Genomic DNA, 18,623 nt, shown 5'->3' with positions numbered 1-18,623 from the left:
AGGAAGCCTCCCATGGCTACGCTGGCCATCAGAGTAGTTAACCTGTGAGGAGTGGCTCCTTCACTAGTGGACGCCGACATGTGGATCTGAACCCATGTCTGTCAGGAAGTCTCCCATGGCTGCACTGGCCATCTGAGTACTTAACCTGTGAGCTGTTGTGGCTTCACTTTAAATAAAAGGACATTTATACCTTCTTTTGGACAAACGAGCTTTACTGCTAGAAATCATTTGGATGTATTTCACCAAACCTTCCCCAATGAAAAAGGGAAACTAGTCAGACACCCTTTCTTGCAAGATGCTTCGGCTGACCAATTCTTTTAACCACAGGGTCCTAAGCATTTGTTTTAGCACAAGCGCAAGGCGAGACGCCTGGTGGATAGGGTCTTTTATGACATCTATGGCAAAACATAGCGCCATTGGTAGGAGGATTTTAACCAAAAAAATTCCGACTCCTTATTTGTTGGATGCTTAAGCAATTATGCATCTTTATTGATGCTGGAAATCGCAGCGTCTACTGCTGGTACTTTCCAATCTTTGTGAATTTTTCCTCCATGATAGAGAACTAAGAAACTCTTTGGAGGGAAAAAATGCTTATCCAGATGAACCCATTCAGCATAAATAAGCGCTGTAAAAAAGTTTTTTTTTTTTTTGTTTTTTTTTTTAAAACCAAAGAAGGGACCTTGACTTTCAGCTTACTCTGTTAGGAGTAGTATAAAAAGTGGAATGAACCATCTCTGTAAGAGTTTGTACCATCAATCTGTCAGATTGTGAGGTTGCATAAGGTTCATCAACTGTTGTTTCCTCCGCAGAGGAAAATTTGGCTTGTTTTTCCCCGTGATCACCTGAGAATAACACCTCATCCTGTGCCCACTGTTCCCATGGAAAAAGGGGGTTTGAGGTGGGGGGGGGGGGATCTAGTATGCTTCCTATCCTCTTGGATGGAGAATGCGATCAAAGCCGCTAATCTTCCTTCAAAGCCCAACAGGGCAGAGGAGAATGCATCTTCAGTCACATACACAGGGGCTGAAGTGTGAGAAGCAGTTGCACCACCAATTGCTTCCAATGACTCACCCTGGCTTGCCATGTCAGGTCTCTCCGGAGAGGATGACAGTGTGGAGGCATGACTGGAGTTCCCAGCACCTGGGGGTGGAATCCTTGGTACCTTTGTGGTACACTGGAAATCAAATGTGCTAAGCACAACAGCAGAAGCACTTTAACAAATTATGGTATTTGCTGAACAATAGTTTTAGCAAAAGAAAACAATGTCACCATAAGGATCAGCCTTTGATGCTGAGTACCATAATATTTCCTGTGCTGGAAATGCCTGTTTACACACCTTTACATGCCCAGCGCTCCTGTGTCTCTTAGTGTGACAGACTTCTGTCTTCAGCATATGAACTGAGAGCGTCTGTGTTAAACCTCAAGTGAGAACCTGATTACACATAAGTGTCAGCTGTTACCGCACCTCTCCAGGAGGAGAGGGGAGGGGAATTTTTATCAGCAGTGTTTGTTAGGCTCCTAGTTTTAAAGGAAGACTTCACTTTATACAAAAAAATGCAAATGGCTGGTTTTGTATGTTCATAAACTACTGCTGTAACCCCTTTAGATACCTCAGAAGAGGAGCACCATCTGTTCAATTAAGAACTCCCCTCTGGCTGCAGGGACTACAGCCGCTGCTATAGCCAGACACAGAGCTGCTGAAAAAGGCATCGTACTAGGCAAGTGTAATATACTCCCTCTAGAGGAGACATTTTAAGGCATACAGTTATACATTTTATTTTATAATATATATATATATATATATATATATATATATATATATATATATATATATATATATATATATATATACATATACATACATATACATACATACATAGGCATAGGTGGACTTTTTACAGTTTCTAGGCTTCTCCCCTTACCTTATCCTCGCTGCAGGATACTGCTGATTTTACAGACAGATCCAACTTTCACCCATCACGGCGGGCAGCGTAGTTAAACCTTCAAAGACTGGGGCCCTTTTTAATAGGGGTTCCGCTCCTTTGGACCTGTATAGCACCCCTCAGGAACAACTTTAGTTAATATGAAAAGCCAAAAGAGTCCTGGTTCCTAGGGTCCAGCTCTCCAAGAGAAGCTTAAAGGCAAAACCTCATTCTTCAATGCGATACCATCCTATGGCCTCAGTGGCGAGGATGGATCCGGTTGTGGAGGTTTTTTAAATCCAGCATGGATCCCTCCCTGGAGCTCCTCAGAGCATATCTTCACTCGTGACCAACACTTTAGACACTGGCGAAAAAACTGAGGACTCCTGGAAGGAGGAGGGGTTATATAGGGGAGTCAACTTCCTGTATTGGTTATACCAGTGTCAACACCTGAAGGTAGGCCCATAACCCACCAAGTAATTACTTGAGGCTCTGTGTCCTATGATGTACGATAAAGAAAAGTCAGATGGAGCCCACACATGATCGGAATTTCCGACAACACAATCCGATCGCACTTTCTCCGTCGGAAAATCCGACCGTGTGTACAGGGCATTAATCTCCAATTCAGCAGGGGATAGGTTAATTGATCCCCTACTGATTGGATTGGACACAGTTAGTGGCAAATTGCCTTTACATGCCTTGTTCTGCAGTGTGCTTTCATATACCAGAGCCTCCAGCAAGATCATCAGTGTGAAGCACTGTGGTGACATTACCAAATCTCACATCAAATCTCCAAAGACTAGCAGTCTTTGGCAGCAGTGACCTAATCTTACACTGGAGATATACAGCTACAGGTGCATCTCAAAAAATTAGAGTGAGCTATTCCAAGCATTTCTTTTAAGTTTGACGATTATAGCTTACAGCTAGTGAAAACCCAAGACTCAGTATCTCAGAAAAATAGATTATTACATAAAACCAATAAAAAAAAGATTTTTAATACATAAATGTTGGCTTACTGAAAAGTATGTCCATGTGCAGTATACAGGCGGTCCTCGGGTTACAAACATCCGACTTACAACAGGAAGGGAGAAGAAATCTACTCCTAGGAAGGGAAATTCTCTCCTGTAAGAGTTATCATGGGAAAAAGGTGTCTCCACTGGAGCTGCCTCACCAATCCTAGTTTCTACAAAAACCCAAAAATTTCAAAATCCAATTGCCATAGGGACAGAAAGTAAAGTGAAATCTTCTGAACAGGGGCACAGAAAGCAAAGCAAATGCTACAGGGGTGTTAACCCTTCCTTATGCTATCCAAAAAAACGTAATATTTTTTTTTGGCTGGAGCTACACTTAGAAAAAACAAAAAATGTACCTGTTCCGACTTACAAATTCAACTTCAAGGATATGTAAGCATTCGTGTTTTTAACCGCTTTCCAACTGCCTCACGCAGATATACTGCAGTAGAAAGGCACGTACAGGCAGATTAAGTGCTCTCCCTCGTCCTGCTGCTGTGTCCATTAATAGACAGCAGGACTCGGCTCCACCCCCCGGCTCCTGCATCATTGGATTTGATTGACAGCAGCAGCTGCGCTGCTATCAATCTATCCAATCAGTATCCGAGACACCAGCAAAAAAATTAAAATTAAACGAATTTTAAAAAATATATAAAGCATATAAAACGGGCCACGACCACTCAAATTTTGGTCAACCCAAAAAGATGTGTAGGAATAGAAAATAGAAAGAATAGAAAAGCAGCGCTGGTCCCAATAACACTGTGTCCAATCTCTAAATATACCCCCAATTAATAAAGTGATAAATCAACAGTCATTATGTTATGTGTATCAATGCCAGCAATATACCATGGATATATGAACATGATATAAAATGCAAACAATCCAATATTATGATACACTAAATGTGCAACTATGCATCAAAAATAAAGTGCAAAGTGCTCAATGAGACATGGTGCAAGTTATAAAAAATTAGTGCAAACTAAATAAAAATTAAAAAAATGAATAAAAAAAGTCCGTGCAAAATAAACTCCATTAAAAAAAAAAGTCCACAAAGTGATGCAAAAACAAATCCCAAAAGTGCCAGACTTCAAGTGTTGATAACTTCCTTGTTTAAAAGGCGACTCTTTATGCCTTTAAGTGTGCCATCCAGTGTGATTCTCCACCATCCACACTACATTAACTCACCAGAGTTAATGGCTGGTAATATTATAAACCAGCAACTGCGCCTCTGAACAATCTCTTTCAAAGATCCACAGAAATGACTCCACTGCAGATTCTCTCACTAAGCCTCTCATACAGGTCCCAGTTGTACATAAATGCAGAATGGAAGAAGGAAAACTGCCATAGTGTGAAAAAAAAAAAAAAAAAAAAAGTTTTAATGTTAATAAAAAAAAAAAAAAAAACACAATTTTATAGTGTGTAACCCGACACTAGGGAAGAAACGCTCAATCGTATTCCGGAACGTCTCCTGGCTTCGGATACAAGCCGCGAGTACGATCCGTGCTTATGGGGTGACGTCAGCGTCCTTGCCCCATTACTTTGCACTTTATTTTTGATGCATAGTTGCACATTAGTGTATCATAATATCGGATTGTTTGCATTTATACCATGTGCATATATCCATGTTATATTGCCCGGTTTGATACACATGACACATTGATTTTTAATTGATTACTTTATTAATTGGGGGTATATTTACAGATTGGACACAGAGTTATTTGGACCAGCGCTGATTTTCTTTGCTTTTACAGTATACTATGTCCAATACTTGGTCGGGGCCCTTTTTGCATCAATGCGGCGTGGCATGGCGGCAATCAGCCTGTGGCCCTGCTGAGGTGTTATGGAAGCCCTGGTTGCTTTGATAGCGGCCCTCAGCTCATCTGCATTGTTGGGTCTGGTCCCTCTGATCTTCCTCTTGACAATACCCCACAGATTCTCTATGGGGTTTAGGTCAGACGAGCTTGCTGGTCAATCAAGCACAGTGATGCTATGATCATTAAATCAGGTATTGGTACTTTTGGCAGCTGCCAAGCCCTGCTGGAAAATTAAACCAAGATCACCATAAAGCTGGTCAGCAGAGGGAAGCATAAAGGGTTCTAGAAATCCCTGGCAGAGGGCTGAGCTGACTTTGGACTTAATAAAACACAGAGGACCAATACCAGCAGATGACATGGCTCCCCAAATCATCACTGACTGTGGAAACTTCCAACTGGACCTCATGCAGTTTGCATTCTGTGCCTCTCCACACTTCCTCCAGACTCGACCGTGATTTCCAAATGATATGCAAAATGTACTTTCATCTGAAAAGAGGACTTTGGACCACTAAGCAACAGTCCAGTGCTTTTTCTCCTTAGCATAGGTAAGATGATTCTGACATTGTCTCTAGTTCAGGAGTGGCTTGACACAAGGAATGCGACAGTTGTAGCCCATGTCCTGGATATGTCTGTGTGTGCTGGAACTTGAAGCACTGACACCAGCCGTAATCCACTCCTTGTGAATCTCCCCCAAATTCTTGAATGGCCTTTTGCTTCACAATCCTCTCAAGGCTGCAGTTATCTCTGTTGCTTGTGCACCTTTTTCACCACACATTTTCCTTCCACTCAACTTTCCATTAATTTGCTTGGATACAGAACACTGAACAGCTGGCTTCTTTAATCACTTCAGCCCCGGAAGATTTGGCCGCTCAATGACCACGCCATTTTTTGCGATTCGGCACTGCGTTGCTTTAACTGACAATTGCGCGGTCGTGCGATGCTGTACCCAAACAAAATTGACGTTCTTTTTTTCCCACAAGTAGAGCTTTCTTTTGGTGGTATTTGATCATCTCTGCGGTTTTTATTTTTTTGCGCTTTAAACAAAAAAAAAAGAGCAACAATTTTGAAAAAAATACACCCAAAAAAAACACACAATATTTTGTACTTTTTGCTATAATAAATATCCCCAATTTTTTTTTTTTTAAAGCGATTTTTTTCCTCAGTTTAGGCCGATATGTATTCTTCTACATATTTTTGTTAATAAAAATCTGTCAGGGCTGGGCTCAGTCCTTCCTTCTCAAAGCTGGCCACTTAGCTGTCAGCTAATTGCCAGCTCTTATCTCTCCACAGTGACTCACCTGTTGATAAGATCCTGCTTGTCAGTCCTGTGTAATTAAGCCAGTCGATCTTTGCCTTTGTCATATCTCTAGAGACGATTTATTGTGTTCCTGTAAAGACTTGCTTGGCTGACATTCTTCGCAGGATTAACCCAGTGGCTTACGCATTAGACCTTCCTTCTAATATGCGCATCTTGAATGTATTTCATGTCTCCTTATTAAAACCTTTGGTCTGCAACCGCTTTACCACCTCGGTGCCTTGTCCTCACCCTGTACAGGTTGAGAACCATGAGTAGTATGAAGTACAGTCCATTGTTGACTCCTGTAGGTTCCGTGGGCGCATAGAGTACCTGGTGCATTGGAAAGGGTACGGTCCGGAGGAACGCTCTTGGGTCTCATCCTCGGACGTACATGCCCCCCATTCTTCTCCGTGATTTCCATGGACATTTTCCCCTCAAGCCTGGTGGTCCCCTGAGAGGGGGGGGGGGTCATTGAGGAGGGAGTACTGTCAGGACTGGGCTCAGCCCTTCCTTCTCAAAGCTGGCCGCTCAGCTGTCGGCTAATTGCCAGCTCCTATCTCTCCACAGTGACTCTCCTGTTGATGATATCCTGCTAGTCAGTCCTGCCTACTTAAGCCGTCCAGTCCTGATGATCTCTGCCTTTGCCACATCTCTAGAGACACTAGTGTTCTCCTGTGTTCCCGTTAAAGACTTGCTTGGCTGACATTCATTCTGGCTCCAGATCCTGCTTGCTGTTCTACTATGCTCATCTCTGGCTCCCTGACGTTTTGGCTCGTCTGACTATCCGTTCCGGTTCCTGAACTCTGGCTACGTTTTGACTGCGTTTACTCTGTTTACCTTTTTTTATTATTATTAAACAAGTGTGATTTAACTGTACTTCTGTCTGTCTGATTCATGGTGCCTGACAGTAGGTGAAGGCCATGAATTCAAAGATGCAGTCAATCCAGTTGTTGGTAATATTTTTTCCAGATTGGATGAGCAGGATCACTGCATGGATCAGTTTGACATGGCGTTACAAAAGCTCCTGAGTCACAGGGCTCACCTGGAATCTCCCACTGTGGCTGCTCTGTTACAACCTGTGTTGCAGGCCGTCCCTACTGCTGCTCCAGTGTCTGTGCAGGCACCCGTCTCGAGTATTACCTCTATAAGGAGATATGTCTGGTTTCGATCCACTTCCCCAGTGATTTGGGGGCGATCCAGTCCAATGCAGAGGGTTTCTCAACCAGGTTGAGATATACTTTGAGATGCTGCCCCAGGCGTTTCCCACAGACAGAAGCAAAGAAGGTTTCGTGATATCTTTGCTTTTTGAGAGAGCCTTGGCCTGGGCAAACCCTCTATGGGAGACGCAAAAACCTGATGTCTTGAGTTACCCTGAGTTTGTGACTTCTTTTAAAAGGGTATTTGACGTTCTCGCATGCTCCACTTCTGCTGCCAAGTTCCTCATGTCCATCAGAGTATGAGAATTGTTGCCGATTACGCCACTGAATTCTGTACTCTGGCAGCAGAGGTTGCTTGGAACAATGAGGCCCTCATGAATGCTTTTTCTCATGGACTCTCTGATACCATCAAGGATGAGATGGCAGCCCGATATATACCCACTGAGCTGGAGAAGTTGATCACGTTTGCCATCCTCATTGACTCCAGACTCAGAGAAAGACTGTCTTTTAAGAAGCGCTTGCAGAAGCCTCCTGTACATTTGTCTCCAAATTTTGCAGACCCACCCTTGCCTCCCTCACCTCTCATGCCTCCTGGTACCGAGTTGGTCTGTGAAGATGAAACCATGCACTTGGGCTTCACGCATTTCTCTCTGCAGATGAGAGAACCTTTAGGAGGAGAGAGAGATTGTGCTTTTATTGTGGCCAGGCAGGTCACTTTTTGAAGTCTTGTCCTACCCGTCCAGGGAATGCCCGAACCTTAAGGTCCTGTCACGGTCAGACCTTAGGTGGCGTCCCCAGTTATCCAGAAGGATAAGCCCCTGGTTTCGGTTAACCTTTCTTGGGCTGAGTCGTCCGTCGAAATACAGGCTCTAATCGACTCTGGGGCTGCAGGCCTGTTCATCGATGCTGCCTTTGTATCGAAACACTCGATTCCGCTACAGCTGCGTGACACTCCACTTGCCATTGAGGCTCTTGACAGGAGATCTCTACAGCCTGCCCATGCGACTCATGAGACGGTTCCATTGTCCATGGCCGTAGGGGCTCTTCACTATGAGATAATCCAGTTCCAATTTATTTCCTCACCCAAGTTTCCTCTGGTTATTGGTTATTCTTGGTTACAGAGGCACAACCACTAATTTGACTGGCCCCGTGGTAAGGTTCTTTCCTGGTCGCCACAATGTAGTAAGACAGGCTTCCAGAAGATAGCCAAGATCCTGTGCACCTCTTCACTCTCCTCCCTGCTGGAGGAGTACCGCAATTTTAGCGATGTCTTTGACAAAGGTCAAGCCGCTAGTTTGCCTCCACACCGGCCGTATGATTGCGCAATTGACCTTCAACCTGGTGCCTTACCCCCTCGTGGCCGGGTTTACCCTTTGTCAGTCTTGGAGGATAAGGCCATGGAGGAGTATGCTGCAGACGCACTTTCTCAAGGTTTCATCCACAAATCCTTGTCTCCTGCTGGTGCTGGTTTCTTCTTTGTGAAGAAGAGTGGTGAACTGAGACCTTGTATTGGTTATAGGGGTCTCAATCGTTCCACGATTGAGAATGCCTATCCGATTCCATTGATTACTGGAGTTATTTGACCGCCTCAAGGGAGCAACTGTTTTCACAAAGCTTGATTTGAGAGGGCCATACAATCTCATGAGGATTAAGGAGGGCGACAAGTGGAAAACTGCGTTTAATACAAAAACAGGCCAGTATGAGTACCTCGTAATGCCTTTTGGCCTTTGTAACGCCCCGGCAGTTTTCCAGGAATTTATTAACGATGTCCTCCGAGATTTGTTGCACTTATGTGTGGGGGTTTATCTCGACGATATCCTCATATTTTCCAAGTCCGTGGAGAGCCACCACACAGATGTCTGTCATGTGCTTCAGAAACTAAGAGAAAACAATCTCTAATGTAAATTGGAGAAGTGCGAATTCCATCGTGAACAGGTTAAATTCCTGGGTTATGTCATTTCCACTGCTGGTTTTTCGATGGAACCAGGGAAACATTCAGCAGCCCCACCCATGGGTTTATGTCCTCTGCAGCGTTTTCTGGGATTTGCCAACTATTATCGGAAGTTTATTCGTAACTTCTCATCTCTGGTCAAGCCCCTGACTGATATGACCAGAAAGGACGGTAACCGACAGTGTTGGACTCCGGAGTCCATTAAGGCCTTTGAAAGTCTCAAGGCTGCCTTTGTTTCTGCTCCTGTGTCTTCACATCCTGATCCTACGTTACCTTTTATCCTTGAGGTTGATGCTTCCGAGACTGGAGTTGGCGCCCTTCTGTCGCAACATCCTACCTCTGAGAGCGCTATGCATACTTGTGGCTACTTTTCCAAGAAATTGTCACCTGTGGAGTGCAATTATGAGATTGGTGACAGAGAACTGTTGGTAATCATTTTAGCCCTGAAAGAATGGAGACATCTCCTTGAAGGTACCACTGTGCCGGTTCTCATTCTTACCGACCATAAAAATCTCACATTCTTGTCCGAGGTTAAATGGCTCTCTCCCAGAAGGGGGCGATGGGCTCTCTTCTTGTCTAGTTTCAACTATTGTCGCATTCTTACCGGTACTAAGAATGTAAGGGCTGACGCTTTGTCAACAATTTTCCTCCGCCTCCAAGATGGAGTCGGTTCCGGTTCCTGTGATTCCTCCTGACTGTATTCTGGCTACGGTTCGCTCCAGTCTCACTTCTCCTTTGGGTGACAAAATTCTTGCTGCTCAGGTCCATACTCCTCCTGGGAAACCTTGTGACCGCCGCTTTGTCCCTGAGAGTCTCCGTACTGCCATACTCCAGACTTACCATTCTCCCAAGGCTGCTGGCCACCCTGGGAAGAATCAACTCTTTTGGGACATTTCCCAACAATTCTGGTGGCCTAGTCTACGTGCTGATGTAACCGTCTTCGTAGCTGCCTGTTCCGTTTGTACTCAGAGTAAGACTCCACAACACCTTCCAGGAGGGGGTACTACAACCCATACCCAGTGGAGAGAGGCTCTGGACCCACCTGTGCATGGATTTTATAGTTACCCAACTCCCAGGGCAACACAGTTATCCTTATGGTGGTTGACTGGTTCTCAAAAATGCCCCATTGTATTCCACTTAAGTTGCCCACTTCTAAGGAACTGGCTTCCATTTTTGCTCGGGAGATCTTTCGCTTACATGGGCTACCCAAGGCGATTGTCTCAGACATGGGGTAGTCAGTTTGTGCCCCGGTTCTGGCGAAGCTTTTGTGCACAGTTGGGAATTCAGCTTGCTTTCTCCTTTGCGGATCACCCGCAGTCTAACCAATCAGTCCATGGAGCAATTCATACGTTGCTATATTTCTGACCATAACAACTGGTCAGACCTCTTACCGTGGGCGGAGTTTGCTCACAATAGTGCCTTGAATTCTGCTTCCCGATTGTCCCCATTTATGGCAAACTATGGTTTCCAACCTTCCATGTTGCCCGACTCATTTGTTCCGCAGAGTATTCCTGCATTAGAGGAGCAGCTCTGTGATCTTCGTTCCATGTGGGCACAAGTCCAGGAGGCTTTGCATCATGCTAATGATAGGTACAGAATCCATGCTGACCGCAGACGCCTGCCTGCGCCTTCCTACCGGGTTGGGGACAGAGTCTGGCTGTCATCTCCCAACCTCCGACTTAGTGTTCCCTCTCTGAAGTTGGCACCTCGTTTTATTGGGCCTTTACGTATTCTTCGCAGGATTAACCCAGTGGCTTACGCATTAGACCTTCCTTCTAATATGCGCATCTTAAATGTATTTCATGTCTCCTTATTTAAACCTTTGGTCTGCAACCGCTTTACCACCTCGGTGCCTCATCCTCACCCTGTACAGGTTGAGAACCATGAAGAGTATGAAGTACAGTCCATTGTTGACTCCCGTAGGTTCCGTGGGCGCATACAGTACCTGGTGCATTGGAAAGGGTACGGTCCGGAGGAACGCTCTTGGGTCTCATCCTCAGACGTACATGCCCCCCATTCTTCTCCGTGATTTCCATGGACATTTTCCCCTCAAGCCTGGTGGTCCCCTGAGGGGGGGGGGGTCATTGAGGAGGGAGTACTGTCAGGACTGGGCTCAGCACTTCCTTCTCAAAGCTGGCCGCTCAGCTGTCGGCTAATTGCCAGCTCCTATCTCTCCACAGTGACTCTCCTGTTGATGATATCCTGCTAGTCAGTCCTGCCTACTTAAGCCGTCCAGTCCTGATGATCTCTGCCTTCGCCACATCTCTAGAGACACTAGTGTTCTCCTGTGTTCCCGTTAAAGACTTGCTTGGCTGACATTCATTCTGGCTCCAGATCCTGCTTGCTGTTCTACTACGCTCATATATGGCTCCCTGATGTTTTGGCTTGTCTGACTATCCGTTCAGGTTCCTGAACTCTGGCTATATTTTGACTACAAGTGTGATTTAACTGTACTTCAGTCTCAGTCTGATTCATGGTTCCTGACAAAATCGCATTAAGCATATATTGATTGGTTTGCACAAAAGTTATAGCGTCTACAAAATAGGGGATAGATTTATGGCATTTTTATTAATTAATTTTTTTTACTAGTAATGGTAGCGATCTGTGATTTTTATCGGGACTGCAACATTATAGCTGATACATCGGACACTTTTGACACATTTTTGAAACCACTGACAATTATACAGCGATCAGTGCTATAAAAATTCACTGCTTACTGTGTAAATGTCACTGGCAGGGAAGGGGTTAACACTAGGGGGCGATCAAGAGGTTAACTGCGTTCCCTAGTGTGTGTTCTAACTGTAGGGGGGGGGCACTGACTATAGGAGCTGACAGATCGTGGTTCCTAGCTATTAGGAACTCATGATCTGCCTCCTTACAGAACAGGGATTTGTGTGTTTACATACGCACGTCCCTGTTCTGCCTCTCGTGCCTGCGACCGTCGGCCACGCGCATTGGTATCCCAGGAGTGCGGTGGGGCGCGCCTGCTATCCTGCTTAAAAGGAGCCAACGGCTCATGGGATCGTGCTGACCTGCCACCGTATAATGACGGCGGCTGGTCGGCAAGTGGTTAACAATGACCTTTTGTTACTTAACCTCCTTGTGGAGGGTGTTAATGACTGACTTCTGGACAACTGTTGAGTCAGCAGTCTTCCTCCATGATTATTTAACCTACTGAACCAGACAGAGACCATTTAAAGGCTCAGAAAACCTTTACAGGTGTTTTGAGTTAATTTGCTGATTAGAGTGAGACGCCATGAGTCTACAATATTAAACTTTTTCACAAAATTATAATTTTCTGAGATGAATCTTAGGGTTTCACTAGCTGTAAGCTAAATTGAAAATTAAAAGTAAGAAATTCTCGAAATACATCACTCTGTGTCTATATAATATATGAGTTTAACTTTTTGAATTAAATTACTGAAATAAATTAACTTTCTGATGACAATCTAATTTTTTTGAAATGCACCTGTATGGCAGTAGACACAGGAATGTGTAGGCATACTTATATACTAGTACATACTATACAAATGGTTACATTTTTAGAGTACTACATAAGCACAATTTAAATTTCTAAAATCATAGAAAATCAGTTCAGTTCGACTTTCACTTTTTGTACAACTTTTGTATCAAAAATCAGGTTCAGCTGACTTTGCTTATCATGATTCTTCCGCCTTGGCATAGGCCTATCTGGATTACCTTTTAATCTAGGCCTGGCAACTCTAAAATTAGAAACATATGCAAGCCTCACGTCAATCCACTGCAAAGCAGATCAGCATAATCCTAGCAAACTCAGCCACATGTAGCCTGCCTATTAATAACAAATTAAAGCAGTATTAGGCCCCTTTCACACGTGCGGACCGTATGTCCGTATTTCATCCATCTGTTTTCGGATGAAATACGGACATACATGCATCCCTATGGGATAGCGGGTGTCAGCGGATGTACATCCGCTAACACCCGATGTCGTCCGGCTCCGCTCTCGTCCGATTCTGCAGACGGAAGAAAATCCTACTTTTCTATCCGTCTGCAGAGCGGATCGGATGAACACGGACAGACGGTCCGTGTTCCTCCGATCCCCCATAGGGGAGAGCGGAGATCTGACAGGGAGGTCCCTGCACAATGTGCGTATCCCGCCCTGTCATCCGCCGGCTCAGCTGGGGAAAACGGAGCGATCCCCGCTGAGCAGCGGATGTTCACGGGGCGGAACAACACGGATCCGTCCCGTGTGAAAGGGGCCTTAAACCCAAAAGCAAACATGCATTATTTTGCAGCTTATTAATTCTTAGATGGGATGGCTGCATTAGTTTCCTTTCCTTAAGGTTTCCTTCTTCTGATTTAATCTGGATCACAGTAGGTTTTTTGTCAGCTTTTATGTAAAACCCTTATCCCAAAAGGAACAAAAATGATTGCTGTAACTGATTATAAAGTATAAGCTGGAGTTTGGCTTCAATATGTTAGCGTATTTAAATCTGTTAGTACATCCAACACTCACCTCCCCCCAGACTGGCAATGCTGCTGTCCACATGTGCCCCCTTGTACTCCTTCATCCAGAGTGGAGGCACTCTAACATAAAGGGTGTGTTACTGGCCAGATCAGGTGAAAACTGAGGGAAAAAGGTTAAAAAAGAAAGCTAATACAGCCACCACATCAAATGACTGATAAGCTGCAAAATATTACATTCTTAGTTTTGGGGTTAATACTGCTTTAACTGCATAACTTCTATAGTAACAGAATAAAGAGACCTAGATCAACTAGAAGGATAGCAAATCTAAATACTATCCCAGAAAACATTAACCTGAGTAAGAAACACAAATTACCTTGTCAACCAATGGCCAAAATCTGGTCGATGAATCCACTGCACTCCTGTCTGATTAAGGGGACGTAGCAATCGACAACAAATGAGGATAAAGCCAGGACTCGATAACGCAATCCATTTTTCGTTGTTTTTTATAAACCGAGTTATAATTGGTAACTTTTCCTCTTGTAATTCTTTTTTATGGGCATCATAAATCTCATTAATATATGCTTCTTCTTCCTCTGCTTGATTGAAAACGGCAGAGTCTGATAAATATCCTTTTTTTACAAGAAAGTACTTCCGACACATTTCTTGGGATAGAGCCAGACACAATGTACTAACAAGAAAATACCATGTTTGGTGTTCTTCCTCGATGAAACTACTTGATCCCATACTAATCACATGACCCAGAGTCCCTACCAAAAGGAGGATGTCCAGCTCTGACCAGGACTGCATGCCAGAATTCGTTACCTGGGGGAATGGTTAACATGGGAGGTTAGTATAATTTCTTGCATTTGTTCAACACAATATACAAATGCATAGCACAAACATACCATTGATAATGGATGTATAAGTAGCAGAACAACATTATGTCTTTAAGCTACTTTGGGTCATTCTCTCCCCTCCAAATCTGAAAAAGGTAATACTTATGCAGCGTACACACGGGCGGACTTTTCGACCTGACTGGTCCGACGGAACAAATCCGTCAGACAATTTGACCGTGTGTGGGCTCCATCGGTCCTGCAGCGGTCTTTTTCTGACGAAAATCTGACAGACTTTAGATTTGGAACATGCTTCAAATCTTTCAGACGGACTCGAGTCCAGTCGAAAAATCCACTCGTCTGTATGCTAGTCTAACGGACAAAAACCGACGCTAGGGCAGCTATTGGCTACTGGCTATCAACTTCCTTATTTTAGTCCGGTCGTACGTCATCAAGTACGAATCCGTTGGACTTTAGTGTGATCGTGTGTAGGCAAGTCCGTTAGTTCGGCAGTCCGTCGAAAGTCCATCGGAAAGACCGTCGGACCAGTCCGGTCAAAAAGTCTGCCCGTGTGTACACGGCCTTAGGGTTGCACCAATACCCGTATCAGTGCCAATACTAATATACTAATACTAATGCCAATAAGGATATTGTTCCAATTTTTTGGATAAACTCTTTGCAAGTATGGCAGATCCATAACTGTACTATGGGGAAGAGCAATGGGTCCAACTTATCATGTGTGCACTCAGTATTAGGCGAGGACCACAAGGAGTCTCAGCACTCAGAATTATTATACAAAGTGGTCTTTCTCAGAGATACAACAGAAAATACATGGCCAGGTTTAATTAATGTCTTACTTTCTTAGTCGTACTGAAAGCCTTACTTTCAGTACAGGTAAACTTAAGTCCTTTTGTCTTTTTTCCTATGCCCATCTGTCGAGATCTGGCTACGGGACCTCTTATGTACCACATAGCTTCTTGGCAGAATCTTCTCCATCAAACCTGCATATGCACACTGCAATTTTTATTCAATTCTATTGAGAGTTCACGCTCCAAACTCAAAAGAGAAAGGCAGTTCAAAGTAGAAATTCATGTATCAAGACAGAAAAGATTATCTCAGCATAGAGACAGGACCATCACCTACGGACACTAGCAGAAAAACAGAGACAATGCTGGAGCTGAGGGGTAGAGGTTATGCTGGGTAGTATCAAGCTTTGCTATTTGTCAGTGTCCAATCACCTGGTGGTAGAGCATAAACCACTAGGAATTCATGCTCCTGTGATGTATGGCTAAAAATATACAGCAAAAAAAATTATTCTGACCATTCTCAATTAGGGATGATGTTATATTGCATCAGCGGTCATAAAATAAACTTCAGCAAATCTGGCTGACACTGCAATGGGTGCAAAGTGTGGTTGCATTTAAATAAATACATACCATTTAACTTCAGTTAACTACTTACCTCATTTGATGGTTTTAGACTCAATATCATTTTACCAAAAATAGATAAAATAATGCAAAAAAGTGCAGAGATGAGTATCATAATCCCAATCGCCAACAGCCATGATATGCTGCAGAAAAAGCATGTGTTTTCTGAAGATGTGCATACAATAACATGGACAGCAGCCAGCACTAGGCATGTCAAGTAGAAAAACAGTGAGAAAAGCGGCGATGCCAGAGGCAAATCAAACTCTGCTTTGTTTCCAAGAGCATTTGGAACACTCAGCAAAAGTAGGAAAAAAATCTGCAAAGATAAAGTAAATGCTTTATTAATTTACACATTTAACAACCAGCTTCAAGCTAAAATGTAATTTATACGCTTTGGAAGAATAAATATTTTTCTGTCTAGTTTTCACAGCTATCTTTGCCGTTTGGGGAGTTTTCATTGCACTTTGTCCCTGTGACAACCTGGGGCTGATTTACTAAAACTGGAGAGTGTAAAGTGCAAGATCTGGTGCAGCTCTGCATAGACACCAATCACCTTTCAGTTTTTTTTGTCAAAGCTTAATTGAACAAGCTGAAGTTAGAAGCTGATTGGCTACCATGCACAGCTGCACCAGATTTTGCACTCTACAGTTTTAGTAAATTAACCTCACTGTTGGCAGGACAATCATTTTCACCAAGACAGGAAAACACAAACACAGATGTTCTAACCGTTCCCCATTTTATATAATAAAGAATTGCTCCCCGCTCTTCTTAGCACACTAAATGAGGCTTTTGATACGGGCCAGCTCCCAGACTATGGGACAATCCGTAATAGTAGTTATACCCAAAAAGGATAAAAATTTGCTACACCCTGAACCTTATAGACCAATTTCTCTATTATCTACAGACGTTAAAATTCTTGCGAAGATACTTGCAAGTAGACTAAATAAGGTTATTAACAGTATTATTCATCCAGATCAGGTAGGAATTATGTCCAACAAATCAACTGCATTTAATATCAGAGGTGCATATTTAAAAATATGCAGATTCCCGCCCCGGGCCATTCAAACCGTGCTTTCTTAGCACTAGACGCAATCAAGGCCTTTGATTGAGTCGAATGGCCATATTTGTGGGCCATTCTTGATAAATTCGGGCTTGGCTCTGGTTTTTGTAAGTGGGTCCGGTTGTTATACACTGCTCCGGGGGCATCGGTTAGGATGAATGGCTTTCAATCTCCTAGTTTCAGACTTTTCCGGGGCACTAGGCAGGGGTGTCCGCTGTCTCCCCTGCTTTTTGCCCTGGCCATAGAGCCTTTGGCATGTCTTATACGGGCCTCTCCTGATGTTACTGGTCAGATAAGGGGAGACATGGAGGAAAAGATATAACTATATGCGGATGATCTTTTTTCATGTCTTATGTATGTTCATCCCTGCCGGTAGTAAAGGAACACGTTAAGGAGTTTGGAAGGTTTTCTGGTCTAGGTATAAACTGGGAGAAATCCATGTTGATGCCTTTAGACCCCCTTCCAGATCAATTACCACCTATACTTTCTCATTTTAAGGTTGTATCATCTATAAAAATACTTGGGTAGAACTATGTCGGACTCCCCACAGTCAAGTATTGTAGATAATATATTTCTATTACTTATTAGATTTCAAAATCAGAGCAAAACCTGGACTAAGCTCCCTTTATCACTAATAGGTCATATCAATTTAATATAAAATTATATGGATGCCTCAGCTTCTCTATTTTTTACATAATGCTCCGATTTGGATACCTATCCGGATCTTTATTAAGATAAACACTATATTTAGGCGATTAATATGGTGGAACAAAACCCCTCGTATCAAACAGGAGACTTTACAGCATCCCACAAATGCCGGCGGCCTGTCAGTTCTAATCCAATGCTATATTTTCTCGCCTCCCAATTACAGCATTTTGCCGGATGGGAGTCTGAACAGATATCCTTTCCAGCTAGACGATTATTTTCTTTTCAATTTAAGGGTCTCCACTCTTTGTCCTCGATGGTGCAAGAGGGGGTGTCTCGCTTGTTGATATGCCTACTTGTATGTTAATCTGTAAAGTATGGGATACAGTTAAAAAATGTTGGGTGTCTCTTATCCCACTAGATATACTCCCATATGGGAAAATGATAGACTGTCTCAAATTTCGGCTCTTAGAGGGTTTCAGAGATGGTCAAAACTAGGAATAACTACTATAGCTCAGCTATATCAGAATGGTATACTTTTTACTAATTCCTTCAATTAAGACATGCTCTACATGCCCAGTTTTTCTGCCAAGATATTTTTCCCCTCTATCCCTGTCTTATCTAAGATAGAGGGGAAAGAGATAGGGTTGGCGGGGCCTGTTAAAGGGAAGAGGTTTGGGTTTTTTTTTTTTTTCTGGGGGGGGGGTGGGGGGGTTGGTTTGGTGTGATTTAATAATAACAAAATAATAAATAAGGATTTGATAAAAAAAGAAAGAAAAAAAAAAAAAAAAAGAGAAGAAGAAGAAAGGGTTTGAATCAACTGTGAGGGTCTTACCGACATACTAGCAACAAGGCAGGATGGAATTATGCCATCTCTGGAAGTTTTGCAGTCAGACTTCAGGAGGTACATAGTTACATAGTAGGTGAGGTCGAAAAAAGACACAAGTCCATCAAGTCCAACCTATATGTGTGTGATTATATGTCAGTATTACCTTGTATATCCCTGTATGTTGTGGTCGTTCAGGTGCTTATCTAATAGTTTCTTGAAACTATCGATGCT

General features: G+C 43.4%; 1 protein-coding gene across 2 annotated transcripts in view; it reads right to left on the bottom strand.

Annotated features, from left to right (window-relative positions):
* The window catches only part of PIGG (phosphatidylinositol glycan anchor biosynthesis class G (EMM blood group)), an 87,286-nt gene that overhangs the window by 23,415 nt on the left and 45,248 nt on the right, over positions 1–18,623 (bottom strand). For both annotated transcript variants that reach the window (XM_073595795.1, XM_073595804.1), the window contains 2 exons: positions 15,893–16,174; positions 13,972–14,420 (listed from right to left, as the gene is read on the bottom strand). In XM_073595795.1, coding sequence (XP_073451896.1) covers positions 13,972–14,420; positions 15,893–16,174 — 731 coding nt within the window. The remainder of the gene's footprint in view (positions 1–13,971; positions 14,421–15,892; positions 16,175–18,623) is intronic.

This window comes from Aquarana catesbeiana, linkage group LG01, assembly GCF_042186555.1.
Source record: "Aquarana catesbeiana isolate 2022-GZ linkage group LG01, ASM4218655v1, whole genome shotgun sequence".
NCBI lineage: Eukaryota > Metazoa > Chordata > Amphibia > Anura > Ranidae > Aquarana > Aquarana catesbeiana.
Note: the sequence above shows the minus strand (reverse complement) of the source record. Positions and strands in the feature narration are given on the sequence as shown.